Below are 26,708 nucleotides of genomic sequence, written 5' to 3'. Positions count from 1 at the left end.
TTGAGTGGCGTCCCCTGCCTTACCGCCTGCCGCTAGCAACGACAGGTTGAGGGGAGCGTTTTGCAGTCAGAAAGGGACTGGGGGAGCGCTATTTAAAGGTGACCGCTTTTTTTGTTGGTGACATTTTTGCACCACACATTCTGAGAGAGAGAGAGAGAGAGAGACTTCTGGAGAGATTCAACGCTGTGTGAAGGAGTTTTGGATACTGAGCAGCACTTTGCAGGTTCATTTTGATTTGCCCTTCCTTGCTTCGCCAGCGCTCTGAGGTAGCACCTCGCTGCTCGGCCTTTGCGCCTTAAGACAGGTGTGAAGAGCCTGATTTAGCGCTCCAATCACCTCCAGGGGAGATAAAAACCAAGTTTACCGTCGGAGGCGATAATTAGCGCCAGGCGCTAAACTTTGCGCACGGCCGATAATGGCGCCCCAAATGGGGCAATGCTGAATTTTTCCCCCTATGACTCTAAGCATAGGCCATGTACTCCGGTTCTGCTGTTCTAGACAAGGTGCAATGCTTTATCATGTTCTAAACCTAAAAACAGCAATCACATCAGCTCTCAACCTTCTCTTTACCAGTGAGAACATGCACGACTTACATAATCACTCATCATAATCCAATCCCTCCATCCCCTCAATCATTCAAGAGAGGTTAGGAAACACCTCTTCACGCAAAGGGTGGTAGAAATGTGGAACACTCTCCCACAAAGAGCAGTAGATGCTCGCTCAACTAATCATTTCAAATCTGAGAGTGATAGATTTTTGCTAAACAAGGGTATAAAATGATGTGGAGCCAAAGCATGTGGATACAGTTATGATACAGATCAGCCATGATCTCATTGAATGGTGGAAAAGGCTCGAGGAACTGCATGGCCTACTCCTGTTCCTGTGTTCCTACGTGGTTGCTCTCTTCTGCATCCTTTCAATAGCTGCAGTATCTGTGAAAACCAGAACTGCACACAATATTCTAAGTGTGGTCACATAAGAATATAAGAACATAAAAAACAGGATCAGCCCCTCGAGCCTGCTCCACCATTGAATAAGACCATGGCTGATCCAATCTTGTCTTCAACACCACTTTCCCGCTCTCTCCCCATACCCCTTGATTCCCTTGTAGTTCAAATGTCTGTCTATCTCCGCCTTGAATATATTCAATAACTCCGCCTCCACAGCGCTCCCGGGTAGAGAATTCCAAAGATTCACGACCCTCTGAGAGAAGAAATTCCTCCTCATCTCCGTCTTAAATGGGCGACCCCTTATTCTGAAACTATACCCCTAGTTCTAGATTCCCCCACGAGGGGAAACATCCTCTCAGCATCCACCCTGTCAATCCCCCTCAGAATCTTATATGTTTCAATAAGATCACCTCTCATTCTTCTAAACTCCAATGAGTATAGGCCCAGCCTGCTCAACCTTTCGTCATACATCAACCCCTTCATCCCAGGAATCAACCTCGTGAACCTTCTCTGAACTGCCTCCAATGCAAGTATATACTTCCTTAAATATGGAGACCAAAACTGTACGCAGTACTCCAGGTGCGGTCTCACCAGTGCCCTGTAAAGTTGCATCAAAACTTCCTGGCCTAGAAATTCAGTTTGGGCCCGCCAGCTCGCTTGCGCCCAGAAGTTACCGCTGCGCGCGGAGCCACTTGTGCCCGCCGGAAATTCAGTTTCAGCTCCCCACGTCGAAGCCGGCCGCTATTCAAGGGTTTCGGCGCCCCCGCTTGGGGCGTTGAGACTGAATATCGGCGCGCTAGGTGCCGCAGCGCCACCCGCTGCGGAGCGGCAGGCTGCGGTACTGCAGGCCTTCCTCCCTCTCTTAAGGGGGAGGTGCCTGCAACAGCGAGATCGCCGCTCGCTAGTGCCGGCAAATGAGCCCGGCACCACGGAGAAGTGTCGGGCTCCCGGAAAACAGCCGGCAATGCCGCGGGGGGGGGGCGTGGTGGAGGAGGCCGGGGAAGGAGGTGCGGGCAGGCGGCCGCCGAAAAAGCGGCCGGCCGCACATCCGCCTTAACTCGCCCCACTAACGCTACAGTACGGCCCCGTTTTCTGATCGCTGTTTGCGGCCGCTGCGGAAGAGGCGGCCGCAACTCAATATGGCGGTCGGGCCGGTAGCGGGGCACTGCGCACACCGATGACGTCATCAGTGGCGGCGCAGCGCTACTGGCTAACGCCGCCATTACCGCAGTGCTGAATATCGGCGAATGCTCAGCAAGTGGTGCAAAAGCCCTCTTTGGGCGAAAACTGGGCGCAAAGCCTACTGAATTTCTAGCCCCCTGACTTTTATACTCCATACCCCTTGCAATAAAGGCCAACATTCCATTAGCCTTCCTAATTATTTGCTGTACCTGCATGCTAACTTTTTGTGTTTCATGTACTAGGACCCCCCAAATCCCTTTGTACCACAGCATTTTGTAGTCTAACTCCATTTAAATAATCATTTGCTTTTTCATTCTTCCTTCCAAAGTGGATAACTTCACATTTTCCCACATTATACTCCATCTGCCAAATTTTTGCCCACTCACTTAACCTAACCATATCCCTTTGCAGACTCTTTGGCCTATAAATTCGGTGACGCCCCGCCAGCACGTTTGCGCCGGAAATTTAGCGCCCGCCGCCGAGCCAGTTGTGCCCGCCCCAAATTCACTTTCAGCGCCCCAAAGCGGAAGCGGGCGCTGGTACAAGGTGTGCCCGCCCCGCTTGGGGCGCTGAAAGTGAATTTCAGCGCTGCCGGTCCCGCTGCGCCACCCGATGCGGAGCGGCAGGCTGCTGTACTGCAGGCCTCCCCCTTCTCTTAAGGGGGAGGTGCCTGCAACGGCTGGAGCCCCGTTGAAAGTGCTGGCAAAAGAGCCCGGCACAACGGCGAAGTGCCGGGCTCCACGGAAACCAGCCGGCAATGCCGCGGGGGGGGGGGGGGGGGCGGGTGGAGGAGGCCGGGGAAGGAGGTGCGGGCAGGCGGCCGCCGAAAAAGCGGCCGGCCGCACCTCCGCTTTAAATAGCGCCTCTAAGGCTGCAGCACGGCCAGGTTTTCAAAACGTTGTTAGCGGCCGCCAGGGAAGAGGCGGCCGCTACTGAAGATGGGGATCGGCGTGTTTCGGGCGGTACCGGGGCGCTGCGCACACCGATGACGTCATCGGTGCCGGCGCAGCGCTACCGGCTTACGCCGATTTAAAGGCCCACCTAATTTCAGCGGCGACGCAACTTCCGGCGCAACCCACTCTTGCGCCCCTAAATGGGCGCAAACCCAAGGGAATTTCTAGGCCTTTGTGTCCTCACAACTTGCTAACACACCTATCTTTGTATCATCAGCAAATTTGGCAACAGTACACTCGGTCCCTTCATCCAAGTCATTAATATAGATTGTAAATAGTTGAGGCCCCAGCACTGACCCCTGCGGCACCCCACTAGTTACTGGTTGCCAACTGGAAAATGACCCATTTATCCCGACTCTCTGTTTTCTGTTAGTTAGCCAATCCCCTATCTATGCCAATATATTACCCCCAACCCCATGCACTCTTATCTTGTGCAGTAGCCTTTTATGTGACACCTTATCGAACGCCTTCTGGAAATACAAATACACTACATCTACTGGTTCGGCTTCATCCACCCTGTTTGTTACATCCTCACACCAATGCTCAAAACAACTTAAACTCCCTCAGTGGCTCAAGTGAGTTTATCTCATGAGCGGCTGAGCCATTCAGACCAGGAACAGTCAAATTTAGAAACATAGAAACATAGAACAATAGGAGCAGGAGTCGGCCATTCGGCCCTTCGAGCCTGCTCCGCCATTCAATATGACCATGGCTGATCCTCTATCTCAATACCATATTCCCGCTCTCTCCCCATACCCCTTGATGCCTTTTGTGTCTAGAAATCTATCTATCTCCTTCTTAAATATATTCAGTGACTTGGCCTCCACAGCCTTCTGTGGTAGAGAATCCCACAGGTTCACCACCCTCTGAGTGAAGAAATTTCTCCTCATCTCAGTCCTAAATGTCCTACCCCGTATCCTGAGACTGTGACCCTTCGTTCTAGACCCCCCAGCCAGGGGAAACATCCTCCCTGCGTCCAGTCTGTCTCGCCCTGTCAGAATTTTATACGTTTCAATGAGATCCCCTCTCATTCTTCTAAACTCTAGTGAATACAGGCCTAGTCGACCTAATCTCTCCTCATACAACAGTCCTGCCATCCCAGAAATCAGTCTCCTGAACCTTCGCTGCACTCCCTCTATGAAAAGTATATCCTTTCTTAGGTAAGGAGACCAAAACTGTACACAGTACTCCAGGTGTGGTCTCACCAAGGCCCTGTACAACTGTAGTAAAACATCCTTGCTCCTGTACTCAAATCTTCTTGCAATGACGATCAACATACCATGTGCCTTCCTAACTGCTTGCTGCACCTGCCTGTTTGCTTTCAGCGACTGGTGTACAAGGACACCCAGGTCCCTTTGTACATTAGCATTTCCCAATCTATCACCGTTTAACTAATACTCTTCTTTTCTGTTTTTCCTACTGAAGTGGATAACTTCACATTTATCCACGTTATACTGCATCTGCCATGTATTTTCCCACTCACTCAACTTGTCTAAATCGCCTTGAAGCCTCTTTGCATCCTCCTCACAACTCACAATCCCACCTAGTTTTGTGTCGTCAGCAAACTTGAAAATATTACATTTGGTTCCCTCATCCAAATCATTGATATATATTGTGACTAGCTGGGGCCCAAGCACTGATCCCTGCAGTACCCCACTAGTCACCGCCTGCCACCCCGAAAAAGACCCATTTATTCCTACTCTCTGTTTCCTGTCTGTTAACCAATTTTCAATCCATGCCAGTATATTACCCCCAATCCCATGTGTGTTAATTTTGCACACTAACCTCTTATGTGGGACTTTATCAAAGGCCTTCTGAAAATCCAAATACACATCCACTGGTTCTCCCTTATCTATTCTACCAGTTACATCCTTTAAAAACTCCAGTAGGTTTGTCAAACACGATTTCCCTTTCATAAATCCATGTTGGCTTTGTCTAATCCCATTGATATTTTCTAAGTGTCCTGTTATCACATCCTTTATTTTAGACTCTAACATTTTCCCTATTACTGATGTTAGACTGTAGTTCCCGGTTTTCTCTCTCCCTCCTTTTTTAAATAGTGGGGTTACATTTGCCACCCTCCAATCTGCCGGAACTGCTCCATAATCTATAGAATTTTGGAAGATGACAACCAATGCATCCACTATTTCCACAGCTACCTCTTTTAGTACTCTGGGATGCAGATTATCAGGCCCTGGGGATTTATCAGCTTTCAGTCCCATTAATTTCTCCAACACTATTTTTTTGCTAATACTAATTTTTCTAAATTCCTCCTTCTCATTAGACCCTTGGTTTCCTCGCATTTCTGGGAAGTTATTTGTGTCCTCTTCCGTGAAGTCAGAACCAAAGTATTTTATTAATTGCTCAGCCATTTCCTTGTTCCCCATTATAAATTCTCCCGTTTCTGACCATAAGGGACCTACATTTGTCTTCACTAATCCTTTTCTGTTTACATACTTGTAGAAGCTTTTACAGTCAACTTTTACGTTCCTTGCAAGATTTTTCCCCTCTTAATCAATCTCTTGGTCCTTTTTTGCTGAACTCTAAACTGCTCCCAACCCTCAGGCTTGCTACTTTTTCTGGCAACTTTATATGACTCCTCTTTGGATCTATTACTATCCTTAATTTCTTTTGTTAGCCATGGTTGGGCTGCTTTTCCTTTTCTGTTTTTGCGCCAGAAAGGAATGTATAACTGTTGCAATTCATGCATTTGTTCCTTAAATGTTTGCCATTGCCTATCCACCGTCATGCCTTTTAATGAAGCTCCCCAATCTATCATAGCCAACTCACTCCTCATACCATCGTAGTTTCCTTTGTTTAGATTTAGGACCCTAGTTTCGGATTGGACTTCTTTACTTTCCATCTTAATGAAGAATTCTATCATGTTATGGTCACTCTTCCCTAAAGGACACCGCACAACAAGATTATTAATTAACCCCTTCTCATTGCACAATACCCAATCTAGGATAGCCTCTTCCCTAGTTGGATCCTCAACATACTGGTCTAAAAAACCATCTCATACACACTCCAGGAATTCATTCTCCACAGTATTATTTCTAATTTGGTTTGGCCAGTCTATATGTAGATTAAAGTCTCCCATGATTACTGTAGTACCCTTGTTACATGCGTCTCTAATTTCCTGTTTGATGCCGTCCCCTACATTACCACTACTGTTTGCAGGCCTATAGACAACTCCCACCAATGTTTTCTGCCCCTTGGTGCTTCTTAGCTCCACCCAGACTGATTCTACGTCTTGATTTTCTGAGCCAATATCCTTTCTCACTATTGCTCTGATTTCATCTTTTACTAACAACACCACCCCGCCTCCTTTTCCTTTTTGCCTGTCCTTCCTAAATATGAAATATCGTTGGATATTCAGCTCCCAGCCTTGGTCACCCTGAAGCCATGTCTCCGTAGTTGCAATTATATCGTATCCGTTTATATCTATTTGCGCTGTTAATTCGTCTACCTTATTACGAATGCTTCGTGCATTCAGATACAGTGCCTTTAGATTTGTCTTTTTAACATTTTTAGACATCTTGGCCTAGAAATTGAGTGGGCTTTGCGCCCATTTTGCGGCGCTAGAGGTCATTGCGTTGGACTTACAGCCGGTTCAGAAATTCCCTGGGGCCCTACCATCGGCGGTAGACCGGTTGCGCTGCGCCGGCACCGATGACGTCATCGGTGTGCGCAGCGTCCCGGTTGCCGTGGTGACGGGCCCCAGCGCCGAAATTGAGTTGCGGCCGCCTCGCCCGTGGCAGCCGCAACTAAGACTCTGGCAACCGAGTCTTACAGGAGTTTGCGCCGGCGCATTAAGGTCGCGCGGCGGCCGGCCGCTTTCCCGCCGGCCGCCTGCCCGCACCTCCCTCCCCGGACTCCTCCACCCCCCCCCCGCGGAACAGATGCTTCTGGGCTGCGAGCCCGGCACTTCCCCGAGGTGCCGGGCTCATTTTTGTGAAGATTTTACCGGCCAGCGGGCGGGTGCAGGCAGCTCCTCCTTAACTGAAGGAGGAGGCCTGCACTTCCCGAGCCTGCCGCACCGCATCGGGCGCCGCAGCGCCGGAATAGCGCCGCAATGCGGCAGGTAGCGCCCATTTTCAGGCGCAAACACCCTTCAGTAGCGCCGGCAGCCGTTTGGGTGCGGCGCTACTGAATTTTTGGCACGCGCAGGGGGACTTAGCGCCGGCGCTAACTTTCCGGCGCTAAAGCCCTGGCGCGGCGCCAACTGAATTTCTAGGCCCTTAACATTTTTTGTACTATGGCCCTATTTGTCTTAATACCAGTTTTTCTTACCCGGACCCTATTTGTTAGTGCACTCTTTTGTTTGTACGCTCTGCCCCTTCCTGACACAATCTGGTTATCCTTACCCCAATCACTTTCCTGCACTGCTTCCTTGTCTTTTCTCTTTAGCATTCTAGATTTCTCTCCACCAGGACCCCCCCCCCCCCACCTTATTTAGTTTAAAGCCCTACCTCCCTAGTTATTCGATTCTCTAGAACTCTGGTCCCAGCATGGTTCAGGTGTAGTCCGTCCCAACGGAACAGCTCTCTCTTTCCCCCGTACTGGTGCCAGTGCCCCACAAATCGAAACCCACTTCTCCCACACCAATCTTTGAGCCACGCATTCATCTCCCTGATCCTATTGACCCTATGCCAATTTGCCCATGGCTCAGGTAATAATTCAAAGATTATGACTTTTGTGGTTCTGCTTTTTAATTTAGTCCCTAGCTGCTCAAACTCTTTCAGCAGAACCTCTTTCTTTGTCCTACCTATGTCGTTGGTACCTACGTGGACCACGACAACTGGATCCTCCCCTTCCCACTCCAAGTTCTTCTCCAGCCCAGAGGAGATGTCCTTTACCCTGGCACCAGGTAGGCAACACAGCCTTCGGGACTCACGCTCTTGGCTGCAGAGAACAGTGTCTATCCCCCTAACTATGCTGTCCCCTACCACTACCACTACCACATTGCTTTGGTCAGTTTGCTCATCCTCCCAGCAGTCCCTGCTGTCGTCCACACAGAGAGTAAGAACTTCGTACCTATTGGACAAGAGCAAGGGCTGAGTCTCCTCCATCATTACCCCCTGGTTCCCCATACCCGCCTCGCTTGTAGTCACACCCACCTGTCCCTGACCATGGACCAAATTTGAATGAATTAATCTAAGGGGTGTGACTGCCTCCTGGAACATAGCATCCAGGTAACTCTCCCCCTCCCTGATGTGACGCAGTGTTTGAAGCTCGTACTCCAGCTCATCAACACGGAGCCAAAGTTCCTCGAGCAACCAACACTTACTGCAAATGTGGTCGCCCTGGGCCTCAATGGTGTCCACCAGCTCCCACATGTTGCAGCAGTAACACGTCGCCTGCCCTGCCATCTCTAATGTATTTAATTAATTAAGTGTTTAAGTTTTGAACGTTTAGTTTTTAATCCCAGCTCTTAATTTAAACCAATGCTCAAGAAAACAGAAAAATACTTTCCAACCAATCACGACCCTGCTTTCATGTGACGTCACTCCTTGTGTTTTTGTTGTTCTTTAAATTGCCTGTTCCCTCACAGGTCAGTCCGCTCCCACTGCTGCTCCCAATAGCTCGGTCTGGGCCTCGAGCCTCGGGCTTTATTTCCTCGCTCCTCCTCCGCCTGCACCCTCACAGGTCGGTCCGCTCCCACTGCTGCTCCCAATAGCTCGGTCTGGGCCTCGAGCCTTGGGCTTTATTTCCTCGCTCCTCCTTCGCCTGCACCCTCACAGGTCGGTCCGCTCCCACTGCTGCTCCCAATAGCTCGGTCTGGGCCTCGAGCCTCGGGCTTTATTTCCTCGCTCCTCCTTCGCCTGCTCCCTCACAGGTCGGTCCGCTCCTGATGCTGCTCCCAGTATCAAATTGAAAACAAAGGCATACAATGTTGCCAAGTTTGGTGGGAGGCCAGAGGATTGGGAAATTTTTAAAAGCCAGCAAAGGATAACCACTGCAGAATCGCGCTCCCGGCTTTTTTCCTCTCAGCGTCCGTCCGTCCGTCTCCAGTACCGCACTGAGCACTGATCGCCAGTCTGTGCAATAGGGAGACTATAATGGGCCACAATATCCATCTGTTGGGGAGGGCAAAACTCCAGGATTCCCACTCTTGACCACCATCCAGCAACCCCTCCTGGAAATGGATGTTGTGTGTGGATATTGTTGGACTCAGCCTCCCAACAACACTGTCAATGCTGACACATAATGGACAGTGTATCAGAGGATGCACATGCCCACAGAACCATATCTCAGCAAGTGGTCTACACCTTCAGGAGAGATGGAAATGGAAAAATATTCGCCAGAAAATAAAAACAACAAAGCCCTTTTGACTGCACTTGTAAGCTTACCTTTTTTGTGGCATTTGTTGCTTTACTTCCAGCCAAAGCTCGACTGGTGACATGACCACGGAAAGTAGAATTTGAAGAGTTGATGAAGCTAGTCTTTCCTCCTCCACTTGGTCCAATTAGTAAAATCCGTGCCTTAGACACAGAACTTACATATGGCTTATAGCTCTTGATGAAGCCAATCAGTTGTTGTCTTCTCCTGTTAACAAGAACATTTATATTAATAAAGATCAGAATTTTTATAGTCCAACCAACAGACCTCCCTTAGTGTTGCTCACGGCGAGTTGGATGATACACGGGTTGATAATGACAGGAGCATTATACTAGAGGGCCAGTTTTAACTACCGGCAGAGAACGGAGTGGCAGTGGGTGGATCGAACCCACAGCTCGCCTGTTCTTGCCGCGTGAGATCTGAGCCATTTTGAGGCCTGGTCCTCACTTACATTTGTAGGGTTCTCAAAATTCCCACATTCCCCGAAAGTTATGGATAAAGGGACCCTGTATGGACCAGTTATTAAAAAGGGTACCCAAAATGGCTTCTGAAACCTCGTGACCAAGGCCTGCAGGATTTTGAAAGCAAGACCCTGCAGAAGGCAGGCCCATTCAAATCCTGAAACAAAACCTAACATGCATGGATCTGTGAAAGACTTTGTCCTTTTCTAAAGCCAGACAGCTAGGTAAACACAGAATATGCATTCTTCACCTTGGGACAGATCAAGTCAGGATGGACCTAATCTTGAGGCCATTGACCTTTTGCATAAATAATTCGTAACAGCTCACAGGTAGCTATCAAGCCAGGAATGATGATTACATTTCATAAATAACAATCAGCCAGGATATTGAAGCCATTAAACAAGGAGACAACCACCCCAAAAACAGTTAAAGTGGATGACTGTAATCACTTTAGACGAGCCCGCCAAAATTAAACAAAGAACTGACCTGATTTGGCGCACAGATAAGGGGTGAAGAACCGGGTATAATTGTAGGCCCACCGGTAGCTCTCGCTCTCTTGCCTCTAGCTCTTGCCTCTCCCGACACCGAGGATGCCCATTACAACACTGGGGGCCAAACGCGGGAGGAGAACGGAACCCGATTTGAACACGCACAAGACACACGGGCCGCAAAAGGGCAGACGAGATGAGACGAATGGCAAAACCGATAGGCAGAGAAGGGCAGCGAAAAAGAAGCGTTGGGGACGAGCGGGCACACACCCCGGCCTAGTTATAAGCTGGCGTTTGAAGCATGGGTAGGAAAATCAAACTGACAATATAAACCGCCAACCGAGCCCCAACCGCAACAAAACCGTCGGCGACCAAACTACCACCAGAAGAACAACCACTCCTGCAAGGTGAAGTACCCAACAAAAGACTTTACTCCCTATTTTTCTAACAAAGGAAAAGGAGGGTACTTCACACAGACAACTCCACCGCCGCGCCCTGGGACCACGTGACGACGGCAGGCCCCAAGGACAACAAGAGCGAACCCCAAAACCCACAACCAGCTTGATCGACAGGTTTCGAACCATCAAAAAGGAACCCCATTGGTGAGCATGAATCCCTGGCCCCTCGTAGCTTAATCTAGTTAGGTATTGGGGGTGGGATAAGGGTAAGGGGATTTTTAATGTGTTTGTTCCCTGGAGGTGCCGTGTGTTCCCCATTCCCAAATAAGTGTAATTTCATATGCCTGTAATTATTCTAGTAATTCTCAGTGTTGTGATTTTCTTGTGCCTTTAATAAAAATTACTGTTTCTTGTACCAAACCAGTTGTCTACTCTATTTTCTGTATCGCCGCCTGTACCTAAGTCCGGTGTCTAGAACCCAGGGGTGTGGGAGTGATTCGAACCGCTCAGAGACAGTCAGGGGCAGAGCTGACTGGGCACACGCCACCCCGTACAGAAATGGCGACCGCGGCAGGACTCCGGCAACAGGGGTGCGATACAGTAGACAATGGTTCGGAAGAGCAAACCATGATGGAGGAAAGGATTTCTGATTATGCGTTCAGCAAGGTGAATATCATGAAGAAGTGGATCACCAATCTGTTAAAGGCTGGGCGTCCGGTAGATGCCGCAGCTAAGTGGACAGAAGGGAAGGAGCACAAGAAATCCCTAGAGAAGGCAGTCTGGCTGATGTGCTTCAAGAAGCAGGTCCAGCTTTTGGACAGGCTCGTTGCAGCACAGGCAGCCGAGTTAAAAGAGTCAGCCCTGGAGGTCCAGGACAAGGCTCTAGCAGGGGAGAAGTCACTGGTAGCATTGCAGGCCCTGAATCAGGAAAGGGTACAATTAATGGGAGAACATAAGGCCAGGTTGGAATACCTACAGTGCCAGGTCACCGAAGCCAAGGGTAATGAGTTGAGGTTGCGGGAAAAGAACGCCCACCTAGCGAGACAAGTAAGAGAGCAGGAGGAGAAAGTAAAAGAAGTAAAAGCAGCCTATAAGTTGGCAAGCGAACAGGGGTTTGAAGATGCAGATCATGGCCCCTGTAAGGAACAGATAGAGAATCTGAGCCTTGCCCTAAAAAAGGCAAAGGGCAAGGTGTGCCTCATAAGCCCGAAGGCAGGCCAGGCGGATTTTACAGGGAACGAGGGGAGAACGGTTCAGACACCACAGGTAGTGCCAAGGGATGACCCGGTTGAGGAACAGGAGGTCCCACGACCACCACCCGTAGCGCCAGGTTTTAGCGAGGTCTGGCAGCAAGGGGGGGTGAGGTTAGGGGTAGAAGCGGAGGTGGAACAACCCCCGCAAGAGAGGCTGGAACCGGGGCCGATGTGCCCACCCCGGCATCGGAGGTTCGGCCCACCCGTTAATGGCGAGGGCGAGGGACCCCTCCAAAACCAGTTCGTATTACCCTACGGCACCCAACAGCTTAGGGCTATGGTGAGCCAAAGCTCACTGAAAAAGGGGACCCCTCGGTCCACTTCAGGGAAGTGGAACAGGCAGCCAGCGTCAACGAGTGCGATGATGCTGAGCGGGCCAAAATGCTGCTGTTCTCTTTAGAGAGTAAGCTCCTCCAATCCCTCTCTGACGAGTGTAAGAGGGGGCAGAGCGGGTATGAGGAGCTCAGGGATGAAGTTCTAGAGGCCATGGGGATGAATGAGGGAAGTCCTTTCTCCCGTGTGGAGAAGACAGTGCAGCTCACGGGGGAAACCCCGCAGGCTTTCGCGGACAGGTTATGGCCGGTATATAAGAGTGTCTGTCCTGGGGCACCTAACTGGGCATTCCTGAACCGGGATCAGCTGGCCCACTGGCTCCGTTGCCTGGTGGCAAACAGCTTGCCACAGGTCCGGGCCAAGGCGGAAGTCTGCTTCGACCCTAGGAATCCCCTGACCACCGAACTTACGGTGATCAGTTGACCCTAGCCTGTAAGAACGGTAGGGGAACTGATGCACACCCACCCAAGGGGAAGGTGCATGAGGTAAAACCCCGACAGGGTAGGAAGGAGTGGCATCAGGAAGGGAATAACCCTTCTAGCACAAAGCTCAATTGTTATGGGTGTGGGAAGGATGGTCACTGGGGGAAGGAGTGCAAAAACCCTTGGAAAGATAACAAGGGAAAGAATTCCACAGCCCCAGCCCAAAAAGCAGAGGCAGGAATCCCTCCCGCCGCGGTTGAGTCATTTTTGGACACCATGAGGTCCTTATTGACTGGCCAAGGGAGAGTAGCAGCCGCTACCGGTGCTCTGACCCCGTCAGCCCCATCCAACCCACAGCCCTGACTAGAGCCAGCGCAGCCTGTTTACCTGTGTTCCCTTCGGTACGATGTATGGAAGAGACCCCTCGTGGAGATGGAGGTAGAAAAGGTAAAGGGGACCTATCTGTTGGACACGGGGGCATCATGCACCGTGGTCCATTCAGCTAACCCCACCACCTCGCCTCTATCTAGCGGGGTCCCATACAGTCTGGCAGGATTCACAGGCAGAGAACAGGCCGGCTCATTTTCCATCCCGCTCTCCATTCGTTTAGGAACACTCCACTCTAAGTGGACCTGTATCCTAATGAAGTGGGAACAGGAGGGTGGAAAAGGGATCCTGGGAGCCGACTTTATTGTAGGCCACGGGATCCTGGTCGATTTAAGAAATCATTGCCTATGGGGGGCAAGTACAGGAAAGGAAGGCAGAGTAGTAGTCATCCCCGGGAAAGAAGGGAAGGGGACCCTGTGCACCATGAAGCCTAAAGAGGGTTATAACCTCGAGCTCATGGTCAGAAATACCCCAAAGGAGTTCCAGGCATTTGTGCAAGCCCACCTAGCCACATTTGCCACACACAAACACGACTGCGAGAGGGTCAACGGGTTTGAGGTCAGCGTAGACGGGGACCCCATGGCCCGACCACAAAAACAGTACAACTTCCCCAGGGAAGCGGAGCCAGACATGGAAGCAGCCATGTCCTCCTTAGTACAGCAGGGAGTCCTGAGACCGATAGCCACCCACGTAAACTCTCCGCTGTGGCCGGTTAGAAAGCCGGACAACTCCTGGAGGGCCACGGTGGACTATCGGGTGCTCAACAGCAACATCCCAGCCTGTGCACCCATGGTAGCAGCAGTTGCCGACCTGATAGGAAGTATCCCAGCATCCGCAACCACTTTCACGGTGCTGGTTATTTCCAACGGGTTTTGGTCCATCCCTTTAAGGAGGAAGGATCAGTACAAGTTTGCCTTTACGTTTAAAGGGCAACAGTACACCTGGAACTGTTTGCCTCAGGGCTTCCACAACAGCCCCAGCATTTCCCATCAGTGCATGGCAAACAGTTTAAAGGATTTCAGCCAGCCCAGACAGTTGGTTCAATATGTGGATGACCTGCTCCTATTCACTGATTCGAGAGAGGAGCATGGCCCACTATTGGCCGAACTGCTGGAGCTGCTCAGGCAAAAGGATTTTAAAGTAAACCCAAAGAAAGCGCAGATCGGCCAGCAGGAGGTGAAATTCCTGGGCCTGACTGTACGCGCTGGGGAAAGGGCCATAAAGCTAGGAGGGAAGCGGTACAGGAGTTACCAGTCCCCAACACAGTCACGGGTGTGAGGTCGTTTCTAGGGCTAACTGGGTACTGCAGAGACTTTACTGAGGACTATGCAGCCACAGCAGCCCCTCTGCTCCGACTCCTATATAAGGGAGTGGAGTGGGCTTGGGATGAGGGTTGCCAGGCAGCATTTGTCAGGCTCCAGAAAGACCTGCAGACTGCACCAGCTCTAGGGGCCATAGATGGGGGGATAGAGTTCTTCCTGGAGGTAGCAGCCAGCGGGGACAGCCTGAGTGCTGTGCTGCTCCAAGAGTGGCATGGCAGGCTGAGGCCGGTGGTCTACTCCTCCAGGATACTCACGGATGTGGAGAAGAGTGATGCGCTATCAATTACCCAAAAGACTGAGGTTAAGCGAGTAACTAACAGGTTTTTATTAACAAGAGAATGAAGGTGTGCCTCGAGTGGTCGACCAGTCCAGAGTACAGAGGGACTGTGGAGCAGTCACCTTTATACCTGGACTTGTGGGAGGAGTCAGCCGAGGCATGTACAGACATGTACACAGTGGAATACAAACACCCATACAGGCAGGTATAACAGTGGTTTACCACATTCACCCCTTGTTTAAAAATGAGTCCGGCGGGGTGAAGTGTATTAAAAGTTTGTGTATTGGAGTCTCTCCGGAGGTCTTGTCTGCCGCTGTGATCGACGTGGCGACGGCAGGGGTAGTGAAGCTTCCGGCGTCGAGTCCCGCGTAGGCTGGGGCACTGGTGTATAGTCCTCGTGGGTGTCGAGCGGGTCGCGGGGCCCAGGCATGCCGTCTGCTGGGGTTGGATATTGGATCATGGGGGGGGGGGTGGTAGTGGGTAGTGGGTTACTGGGGCCCCCGAGGGTGCGAGGTCTCGTATGGAGACTGTGTCCTCCCGCCCATCCGGGTACGCAATGTAAGCATACTGGGGGTTGGCGTGGAGGAGGTCGACCCTCTCGACCAGGGGGTCCGTTTTATGGGTCCTCACGTGTCTTCTCAGTAGGACCGGCCCTGGGGACGTCAGCCATGGCGGTAGCGATGTCCCCGATGTGGACTTCCTTGGGAAGACAAACATTTTCTCATGAGGGGTGGCGTTAGTGGCAGTGCAGAGCAGTGACCGAATAGAGTGGAGCGTATCGGGGAGCACATCCTGCCAGCAGGAGGTCGGAAGGCCCCTAGACTTTAAGGCTAGCAGGGCGGCCTTCCAAACTGTCGCATTCTCTCTTTCCACCTGTCCGTTCCCCGGGGGTTGTAACTGGTGGTCCTGCTTGTGGCAATACCCCTAGCGAGCAGGTACTGGCGGAGTTCGTCCCTCATAAACGATGAGCCCCGGTCGCTATGGATATAGCTGGGGAAACCGAACAGGGTGAAGAGGTCGTTCAGACATTTAATGACCGTGGCACTGGTCATGTCCGGGCAGGGGATGGCGAACGGGAAACAGGAGTACTCATCAATAATGTTGAGGAAGTACACATTGCGGTCGGAGGAGGGGAGAGGCCCTTTAAAATCAACGCTCAGGCGCTCGAAGGGGCGAGTGGCTTTTATCAGGTGAGCCCTGTCTGGTCTATAAAAGTGTGGTTTGCACTCAGCGCAGACTTGGCAGTTCCTGGTCATGGTCCTGACCTCCTCAATGGAGTAAGGCAGGTTGCGGGCCTTGATGAAGTGGAAGAACCTGGTGACCCCCGGGTGGCAGAGGTCATTGTGGAGGGCCCGCAGTCTATCGATCTGCGCGCTGGCGCAGGTGCCACGCGATAGAGCATCCAGGGGTTCATTGAGCTTCCTGGGCCGGTACAAGATCTCGTAATTGTAGGTGGAAAGTTCGATTCTCCACCTCAAGATCTTGTCGTTTTTGATTTTGCCCCTCTGCTTGTTGTTAAACATAAAAGCAACTGAACGCTGGTCAGTGAGCAGGGTAAATCGTTTTCCGGCCAGGTAGTGCCTCCAATGACGCACAGCCTCCACAATAGCCTGGGCCTCCTTCTCAACAGCGGAGTGTCTGGTCTCCGGGCCCTGGAGGTTTCGTGAAAAGAAGGCCACGGGTCTCCCCGCCTGATTAAGGGTAGCGGCCAGGGCAAAGTCGGACACGTCGCTTTCCACCTGGAAGGGGATGGATTCGTCCACTGCGTGCATGGTGGCTTTGGCAATGTCTTCCTTGATACGGTGGAAGGCTAAGCGGGCCTCTGCCGTCAAGGGAAAAGAGGTGGACTTGATCAGCGGACGGGCCTTGTCCGCATAGTAGGGGACCCACTGGGCGTAATAGGAGAAAAACCCTAGGCACCTCTTCAGGGCCTTGAGGCAGTGGGGCAGTGGGAGTTCCATAAGGGGACGCATCCGGTCGGGGTCGGGACCGATGACTCCGTGTTCCACAACACAGCCAAGGATGGTGAGGCGGGTTGTGTGGAATATGCACTTCTCCTTGTTATACGTCAGGTTCAGGAGTTGGGCGGTGCAGAGGAATTTTTCAAGGTTTGCGTCATGGTCCTGCAAGTCATGGCCGCAGATGGTCACATTGTCCAGATATGGGAAAGTGGCCTGCAACACATTTTGATCAACCATCCGGTCCATCTCCCTTTGGAAGACGGAGACCCCGTTGGTGACGCCAAAGGGAACCCTAAGGAAGTGATAGAGGCGGCCGTTTGCCTCAAAGGCAGTATACTGGCGGTCCTCAGGGCGGATAGGGAGCTGGTGGTACGCTGATTTCAGGTCAATGGTCGAGAAGACGCGGTACTGCGCGATCTGGTTGACCATATCAGCTATGCGGGGGCGTGGGTAAGCGTCCAGCAGGGTGTAGCGATTTATTGTCTGGCTGTAGTCGATGACCAGGCGCTGCTTCTCGCCGGTCTTAACGACCACAACCTGGGCTCACCAGGGACTGGTGCTGCCCTCAATAATCCCCTCCTTCAGGAGCCGCTCCACTTCGGTTTTAATGAAAACCCTGTCCCCGGCACTGTATCGCCTGCTCTTTGTGGCGATGGGCTTACAGTCGGGGGTGAGGTTAGCAAACAGTCGGGGGGGGGGGTGACTCTGAGTGTGGAGAGGTTGCACCTGGTGCGCGGCGGGCAGTTTGGAAGCTGCTGGCTGCGGACTGTGAGTGGGGGGAGGGGTCCACCGTACGCCATCGTAACACTTTTAAGGTGGCACTGAAAATCTAACCCCAGTAGAACGGTAGCGCAGAGGTGGGGCAGGACCAGAAGTTTAAAATTATCGTACACAGTCCCGTCTACTAAGAGTGTCACCACGCAGTAGCCGCCAATGTCCGCCGACTGGGACTCGGAGGCCATAGAAATCCGCTGGTGCGCAGGCAGGACTGGGAGAGAGCAACGCCGCACTGTGTCGGGGTGGATGAAGCTCTCCATGGTCCCAGAGTCAAAAAGGCAGGTTGTTTCGTGACCATTTACCTTAATGTCCATTGTGGACCGGGCCAGTTGGTGCGGTCTCGCTTGGTCCAGCGTAACGGAGGCCAGCGTAGGGGTCGGTGTGTCGCTGCGGGTATCAGATGAGGCGGTGTTGGGGGCCTGCTGCGTCCCGGCTGGCGTCCAAGATGGCGGCGTCCATGATCCCCATGTGGCTGGAGGCGTCCAAAATGGCTGCTGTTCCGGTGGTTCGCACATGGCTGGGGAGGCCCAAGATGGCGGCCCGCACGGCCCACATGCGGCGCTGCTGGGGTTCGGGGTGGCTTTGGCCCTGCAGACGCTGGCGTAGTGTCCCTTCTTCCCGCAGCCCGAGCAGATCGCATTTTTCGCCGGGCAGCGCGCTCTGGGGTGTTTGGCCTGGCCACAGAAGTAGCATTTCTGGCCTTGGGACACTGCTGCAGTAGTTGGGCCGTTGCTGGGATGCGGCTGGGGTGGCACGGCGCTATGAGACGGTCCTACCGTGTCCCAGGCTGTCGTTCCCCGCGGCGTCCACGGTGCAGAGGAGTAGGCATCCATGCCCCGGTAGGCTGCGTCCAATGATAGTGCGAGTTCAGAGGCCTTGTTGAGGTCGAGGTCACTCTGCTCCAACAGTCGCTGTTGAGTGTAATTCGACCTGTGGCCCGCTACAAAAGCGTCCCGGATAAGTTCCTCTGTGTACACGGCGGCCTTTACATCCTTACAACCACAGGCCCGGCCAAGCACAGACAGTGCCTGAAGGTATTCCTCGGTCGATTCCCCAGGTTGTTGTTTACGGCTCCCCAGGAGGTGCCTGGCGTACACCTCATTCACTGGGCGCGTGTGCTGGTCCTTGAGGAGCTTGAGAGCAGCCGTGTACGAGGTCGCGTCCTGGATGACCGAGTACGCTCGGTGGTTCACTTTGGAGGTCAGGACATCCAGTTTGTCCTCATCCGATTTGACCGTTGCAGCGGAGGCGATCAGGAATTTTTCAAAGCACCTAAGCCAGTGAGCAAACTTGGTGGATGCGTCCGCCTCCCGATGGTCTAAGTCCAGGCATGCTGGTGTGAGGATCTTCTCCATTATAAAAAAATCTTGTTAATAAAATTGATGCGCTATCAATTACCCAAAAGACTGAGGTTAAGCGAGTAACTAACAGGCTTTTATTAACAAGAGAATGAAGGTGTGCCTCGAGTGGTCGACCAGTCAAGAATACAGAGGGACTGTGGAGCAGTCACCTTTTTACCTGGACTTGTGGGAGGAGTCAGCCGAGGCATGTACAGACATGTACACAGTGGAATACAAACACCCATACAGGCAGGTATAACAGTGGTTTACCACAAAGAGCTACTCCAATTGTGAGAGGCACCTCTTGGCCACACATTGGGCTGTGAAAAGATCGCTGATCTTCACAGGCACCTCTCCCACCACCCCCCTCACCCATCACACACCCACCCAGATGATCCTGGATGGGAGGATCAAGGATGAGACGGTGAGCAGTGCCCGCATTGCTCGCTGGACCCTGCTCCTCTCACAGATGGACCTAGAGGTGAAGGGTCTCTGCAAGCCAAAGCTCGCAGCCAACCTGGTATATCCTGAACAGCCCACCGGTGTTCCATAGAAGGGGTTTGGGAAGTGGACATAGGTTTACGGGCTGGGATACACCCCACAGGCCGCGAAATCTATGTGGACGGCTCCAGCACGGTATCTGCTGGCGAGCGACTCACAGGGTGTGGAGTTTATGACCCAGCGGCAAACACTGCCCTGGCAATTAAGCTCCCCAGCACCATAAGCACCCAGTAGGCTGAACTGTCCGCGGTAGTGTACGTTGTTACACACCCCAAAATCTTCCCCACCCCCTACACGATTTGCTCTGACAGCATGTTCACATGCAAGTTGTGTACGAAGTACCTGGCCATCTGGTCCCGCCGCGGATACACCTCCGCCGACGGGAGACCCCTCACAGTAAAACCCCTGCTGGAGAAAATCTTAGCAGCAGTGGGGGAACAGGGGAGGTTTTCATCCATAAGGTGAAGGCCCATTCCTCCACAGAACCCCGTAGTCAAGGCAACCAGCAGGCTGACATGCTAGCTAAGGAGGGTGAACGCACAGGTACTTTCTGGGACCCATATGGGTCCAGACCCATAGCAGCAGTCAGGGGTAGGGATGGGACACAAGGGAGTGCAGGGGTAGCTTTAGCCCCGGTCCAAGCCCAAGACCCCGTCCTCAAGGCAGTCCTCAGTGCAGTGTCTGAGGGAAAAAGGGTAGAGGGTCCTTACGGCACAGCAGCCCTGTCTGTGAAAGAAGGCATGCTGTTTAGGGGAGAACAATGGGTGGTACCACAGTAGCACCGGAGGGAATTCCTTCAACTGGCCCATGAGGGTCCAGGAGCAGAGCATTCCAGGCCTGAGACCACCTGGCAGTGGGTGGAACAGGCGGGATGGAGGCCAGGACTCAGGGAAGATGTCCGCGAGTTCTGCGCCAGCTGTCTGGTGTGTGCTGCTAACAACCCTGACCCCCACAAAAGGAAGGTACCTATGGGACACATCAGGAGGGTAGAGGGACCATGGCAGTCGATACAGGTCGACTACATCGGGCCCCTGCCCACCGCCCAGGGAGGCTATAAGTACTGCCTAGTCCTGGTAGATGTGTTCACGAAATGGGTAGAAGCCTTCCCCTGCAGAACAGCCACAGCTCTGGGTACTGCCAGGATCCTGGTCCGGGAAGTGTTCTCGCAATGGGGGCTACCACAGTATGTGGAGTCCGACCAAGGGAGTCACTTTACCGGGCAGGTAATGCAGAATACCCTTATGCTGCTCGGCATCGAGGGGAAGTGGCACGTTGCACAGAACCCACAGTCCTCAGGGATTGTGGAGAGAATGAACAGGACCTTGAAGGAAAGGCTGAGGAAAGAGGCGGTGGACTCGCCTAGAAAATGGGCCGAGGTCCTACCGTTGGTCCTGATGGGGATCCGGGCCAGCCAGTCAAAAAGCACGGGGTACTCCCCACACGAGCTGATGACTGGCAGGGTTATGCGGACCCCCACCCATGTACTAGCCCCGGTGCTCACAGTGGGTCGCTCAGGGAGGTAAACCGGGACAGGTTCGCCAGGAACTTCTTTGAGCACCTTAAGCAGGTCCATGGGCAGGCGGCTGGGAACATGGGAAAGCAGCATCGGAGTAACCGATTGCTGTTAGAACCCCGAAAACACCACGAGTGGGAAATAGGGGATTAGGTCATGGTGAGGAATTTTGCTCGGGTAGGAAGTCTAGAACCGTTATACATGGGGCCCTAGAGCGTTGTAGACAAGGCAAGCCCCATGGTATACGCCATTAAGATGCCTCGGCACACCAGATGGTTCCATATTAACCAGTGTAAACTGTTTAAGCCCGAGAAGAGAGAACAGCCAGTTGGGGCAAGATCTGAGGATAGAAATCCTCAGCCTGCAGCGGGAGCAAGTTCACAGACTGCACAGGCAGGCGCTGTGGCTTGTTTAAGGGGAGGGGCCATCCCGCCCACCACTTGGGACACTCCCCCACTCTTCTGGGATATAGATGAGGAGGGACCCAAGGGCGAAGACCCTGCCCCAGACCCAGATTTGGGACCTGAGGGCGAGGACCCCCAGCCTGCAGCACCAGGCTGCGAAGAGTTACCTGCCCCTAGCCCAGGTTCAGGAGAGGTAAAGTCTGAGGATGAAGATCCCCAGCCAGCGGCAGTGGTAAGCCCACAGACCGCACCGGAGGGGGCAGTGGTTCGGGTCAAAGGCCCGCCAGCCAGTAAAACCCCACCCGCCAAAGTCCCTAGAAGGTCCCCACGGACGCCCCAGCCAAGGAAACCGTGCTCACCAACTCCCCCGTTTGAAAGGGCAGCCTCTCGGGTCAGGGATCGGTCTGAGGGCAGAGGTTCCCAGCCAGCAGCCACAGGCTGCGAGGGACCGAAAGTACAGGACAGTGCGGCCACACCAAAGGGAGCGGTGTGCCGCAGCCCGAACAGGGATTAGCCTGGCCACCAGGAGACGGGCGGCGGATGTACATAGTTATGTAATTTAAGTGTGATATTGTTAAGTTTGGGTGTTTAGTTTAAGTTTAAACGAGGTGATTGGTAGTTTAAATAGTAGTAGTATTGTTAAGAGTGTTTGTATTGAGTCGAGGTCGCAAGACTCGACTATGCTTCACCCAAGTCAGGGAATCTCCTCGGGACCTGGCTATATGTTCTTGTGTCTCTTTGCAGAAAGGATTTCAGGATGAAGGGGGGCGTACTCCTACTCGCCCTGATAGGAATGAGCATTGGAAAGCGAGGGGGCGTGGAGGACTCCCACATCTATGGATGCTCAGGAGAGAAAGCACCAGTTGTGACTGCTGGGAGCAGCGAACAAGGCGCGGAGGAGCCCGCCATCTATTCCCATGAGGGAAGATGGCCCGGGTGGTTGGGATCCAACTCCACCCGGTACTCCAGCCAGACCGGGTTCACCTACGGCGAGGCCTCCCTCCCCTGCCCCAGCGTACAGGTTGTGGCCACACGGGTCGGGGTCACTGAGGGGAAATGCGTGTGCCTGACTTACAGAGGGCAGATTCCCCTGGGAAGGTGGTGGTGGCTCAGGAAGCTGAGCACAGACATGGGGGACCGTACAGCTGACTGGGAACGAATGGGGAACGACACCCACCGGACGGTCACAGGGACCCAAGGAGGGACTAGCGTATGCTGGGATAAGTGGTGGGAGTCGGAACAGGGAATTTATGTCTGTATGTGGCGGTCACAAAGGGCCTGCCCCAGAGGCATATCTATCATCTTCTCCGCATCATGGCAGGATAAGGGGAAGGGGGTGGAATGGGATTCCCACCTACACACTTGCATAGTCCCACGTTACCCAGCCCCAGTTAAAGCCACTGAGCGAGTGGCACGCGCCCGGAAGCCCCTGCCCACGACTCAGGCCTTAAGCTGCTGCAGTCCTCTCAAGATTGGGCGTATGCTCAACCAGAGATGCTACGTGCTTCCGGTTCACACCCACGCTACATAAATTACTTGAACTCGGAAAACAAAGAGGTACTTCTTGTTAGAATGCACTCCGAGTGTGCTTCGCATCACGTGCGGTCAGGCGGGGGGCGTGGTCGGGGAAAGTTGGGCCTACTGTCTGGTTTCGCAGATAAAGGACGGGCAATTGGGCGAGGTGGCTGAACACCGCTGGCACCCACGGAATTGTACCTTCGTGCGAGAGGAAGGGAGAAAAGTAGCAAAAATAAAAGGAAAATGACAAAATTCAACCTAAATGTCTATCATATTTATCACAGTTACATCAAAATGGGTTATGTGTTCAAACACGGACGCAGAAACAAAAGTATGAATGATTAGACTTTTTTTTAAGTTAATTATTCTATTACAAAATAACTTCGTCTCAACGCCGCTGAATAAAGATGAAAGATCAGACAGTGGTTCTGAAAGACTCTCCAGGCTGGATAGGTGTTCAATTAGAAGCAGTAGCAGAGTGGTTATGTTGCTGGACCAGTAATTCAGAGGCCTGAACTAATAAGAACATAAGAAATAGGAGCAGGAGCAGGCCACACGGCCCCTCGGGCCTGCTCCGCCATTCAATAGGATCATGGCTGATCCGAACCTAGACTCACGTCCACTTCCCTGCCCTCTCCCCGTAACCCCTAATTCCCTTATCTGCTAGGAAACTGTCTATCTCCATTTTGAATTTATTTAATGTTGCAGCTTCCACAGCTCTGAGGTAGCAAATTCCATAGATTTACTACCCTCTGAGTGAAGAAGTTTCTCCTCATCTCAGTTTTGAAAGGGCAGCCCCTTATTCTTAGATTATGCCCCCTAGTTCTAGTCTCACCCATCAGTGGAAACATCCCCCCCGCATCCACCCGATCAAGCCCCCTCACAATCTTTTATGTTTCGATAAGATCGCCTCTCATTCTTCTGAACTCCAATGAGTAGAGGCCCAACCTACTCAACCTTTCCTCATACGTCAACCCCCTCATCTCCAGAATCAACCGAGTGAACCTTCTCTGAACCACCTCGAGAGCAAGTATATCTTTTCTTAAATATGGAAACCAAAACTGCACGCAGTATTCCAGGTGTGGCCTCACCAATACCCTGTATAACTGCAGCAAGACTTCCCTGCTTTTATACTCCATCCCCCTTGCAATAAAAGCCAAGATTCCATTGGCCTTCCTGATCACCTGCTGTACCTGCATACTAACCTTCTGTGTTTCATGCACCAGGACCCCCAGATCCCTTTGTACTGTAGCACTTTGCAGTTTCTCTCCATTTAGATAATAACTTGCTCTTTGATTTTTTCTGCCAAAGTGCATAACCTCACACTTTCCAACATTATATTGCATGAGACATGAGTTCAAATCCCACGAAAGCAGCTGGGGAATTTAAATTCAGTTAATTAAATAACTCTGGACTAAAAAGCTAGTATCAGTAATAGTGACCATCAAACTACGGGATTGTCATAAAAACCTATCTGATTCACTAATGTCCTTTAAGGAAGGAAATCTGCCGGTCTGGCCTCTATGTGACTCCAGACCCACAGCAATGTGGTTGACTCTTAACTGCCCTCTGAAATGGTTGAGCAAGTCACTCAGTTGTATCAAAATCCACTACAAAGAAGTTATGGACTGCAGCAGTTCAAGAAGGTGCTCACCACCACCTTCTTGAGGGCAATAAATGTTGCCCTTGCCAACAATGCCCACATCCTGTGGATAAATAAAAAAGAGTGCTCGTCTTATCTTCGAGACCGCAAGGACTCGACCTAGTACAAGGCTAGATGGTTTAGCGTGAGACATGTTGACCCAGGTGCATTAGGTTCAGTAAAGGATTTCATTTTTTTTAATCTCACTTTTTAAAAATTTACTTTTGCGCACATTATTTAAGCAGGAATGCCCATTAAGAAACTTACGCTGTCGTCCACGTTAGATTTCTCCAGGGAGGTTTTAACTCTGGAAAACATGTGTAAATATAAATCAGATTTAGTATCAGTTGTGTAACTGCACTCATTCCATAGCCATTCCTGGCAAAATGAAAAAGAGCCCTTACCTTCCACACGGTAAACTTCACATTCTACAAGGTCTACATCATTGCCAAACAGGTCATATTTATTGAAACTGTAGGACTGACCAGGTTCGCCTTCGATTCTTTGGCCATTAGCCAGAAACACAAGATTTCCTCCGAAACTGGGACCGCTATTCACAGTATTAAGAACAGCCACAGCATCTGGGTACACAGCACGCGTAAGTGGCGTTCCTCCTCCATAATATGATAGTCGAAAGAGAAAAGCTTTGTTATCCACTGTACTTCCACTTTCAACAAAATCTTTACTTGTGTAACCTCCAAAAGTGACACCCTGCTTGTTGTACCCGACAGTTAATGTTGGTCCTTGTTGATCACATTTGGCATGGAAAATTTGGCCATTGAAACCATGGACACTCGCTTTGTAAAGTAAATGTAAGTTTACTTTTCCGAGAAGTTGGGACAGTTGTTTCCACTCTTCTGTTGAGAGCCGTGACGTTACCTCAGACATGCTGAAACCTGGAAAACATTTAATCAATACGATGGGACAGTTCCTTCTGATTTTCTGTTGTGAGCTGAGACGTTATCACAGACATGCTAAAACTTAGAAAACATTTGATTAAAATAGATTTTAATGAATATCAATATCAAACTAGATTTTAATCAGTACAATGGATTGATTTTAGTTTGCCCAGAAAACAACAGTACCCAATGGAAGGAAAATCCGACAGGTTCTATAAGGGACTTGCGGTCCTTCCCACCAGATAATGTCCAAGTGGGTAAGATGAAAATGTAACCCTGTGATTCTTAATGGTGTCAGCCTTGACTCAGTGGTACAGTGGTATTAAGGAGAGAAGTTCGGAAACGCTTCTTCACACAAAGAGTGGTAGAAGTGTGGAACTCCCACCCACAAAAAGCAATAGACATTAGCTGAATTAAAAATTTTAAATCTGAGATATTAAGGGGTATGGAGCCAAGGCAGGTGGGTGGAGTTAAAATACAGATCAGCCATGATCTCACTGAATGACAGAACAGGCTCGAGGGGCTGAATGGCCTATTCATGTCACTATGGGGGAACATTGGGTTGGTTTGCGCCTCTCATTAGCACCCCCGGACCTCCCACGAAATTCAGCGGTAGCTGCGCCGCTGGCGATTAGGTCATCGCCGAGCGGCGCGACCCCTTATCACCCCGCTGTAATGTATGTACCTTTAAGGGGGGAACTACTTTTTACAGCTCATGTATACTGTAGTACCGGCAGTGACCACACCTGTATATAGCACTGAGTAGTAATCTGTACAGGCAGTTCCAGAGTGAGCCACGTTGAGTAAACACCTGTTGTACCGTTCTCCTGCAGTCTGTGTCTTACTACTGACGGACACAACATTGGCGATGAGGCAAATTCGATCCTACCTGCAACTCTGCATCACCTCCCAGGGATTCGTTCCTGGAGACCAGTAGATTGGAGGTCAAGGCCAGAGACACGGGCGTCGACCACAGGCAACCGCCCAGTCATCCAGCAGAGACTCGAGAATTGCGGGGGAGGCTGTTGAGAGGCAGGCTTGGCTTTCCAGTTGCGGTGGTCCAGCGAAATGGGCTGGCAACAGGTAGTGCGCAGACCCTTCCCGGACAGCGGCGGGCTAGAGCCCGACCGAGCGGCACAGCAAAGGACCGAGCAACGTCGATGGGAGAGAGAGAGGGCAGAGCGCACAGGGCGCAGCCGGTGTTCAGGGGCCAAGCAGCGTCGAGGAGAGGGAGAGAGATGCACAGAAACCCGCGAGGCGCCGCCATTGCCACGAGGACCGCCGAGAGCGGCATTGGCAGCAGCGCAGGAGAAGCGCGCGAAACCTATAGGGCGCCGCCATTGCCACGAGGACCGCCGAGAGCGGCGTTGGCAGCAGCGGGGGAG

At 51.9% G+C, this 26,708-nt stretch overlaps 1 protein-coding gene across 4 annotated transcripts in view; it reads right to left on the bottom strand.

Moving 5' to 3' along the window:
* LOC147122377 (interferon-induced protein 44-like) overlaps positions 1-26,708 on the bottom strand; it is a 73,614-nt gene that overhangs the window by 36,574 nt on the left and 10,332 nt on the right. For 3 of the 4 annotated variants that reach the window (XM_085983490.1, XM_085983492.1, XM_085983493.1), the window contains exons 2-4: positions 24,829-25,320; positions 24,692-24,731; positions 9,439-9,634 (exon numbers count right to left, since the gene is read on the bottom strand). In XM_085983490.1, coding sequence (XP_085839616.1) covers positions 9,439-9,634; positions 24,692-24,731; positions 24,829-25,312 — 720 coding nt within the window. In that variant the 5' untranslated portion in view covers positions 25,313-25,320. The remainder of the gene's footprint in view (positions 1-9,438; positions 9,635-24,691; positions 24,732-24,828; positions 25,321-26,708) is intronic. The other variant, XM_085983491.1, reaches the window with a different exon arrangement.

This window comes from Somniosus microcephalus, chromosome 3, assembly GCF_052327205.1.
Source record: "Somniosus microcephalus isolate GS21.2 chromosome 3, FLI_Smic_1.0, whole genome shotgun sequence".
In the NCBI taxonomy this organism is placed as follows: domain Eukaryota; kingdom Metazoa; phylum Chordata; class Chondrichthyes; order Squaliformes; family Somniosidae; genus Somniosus; species Somniosus microcephalus.
The sequence above is the reverse complement of the archived record's forward strand: the minus strand, read 5'-3'. Positions and strand labels throughout refer to the sequence as shown.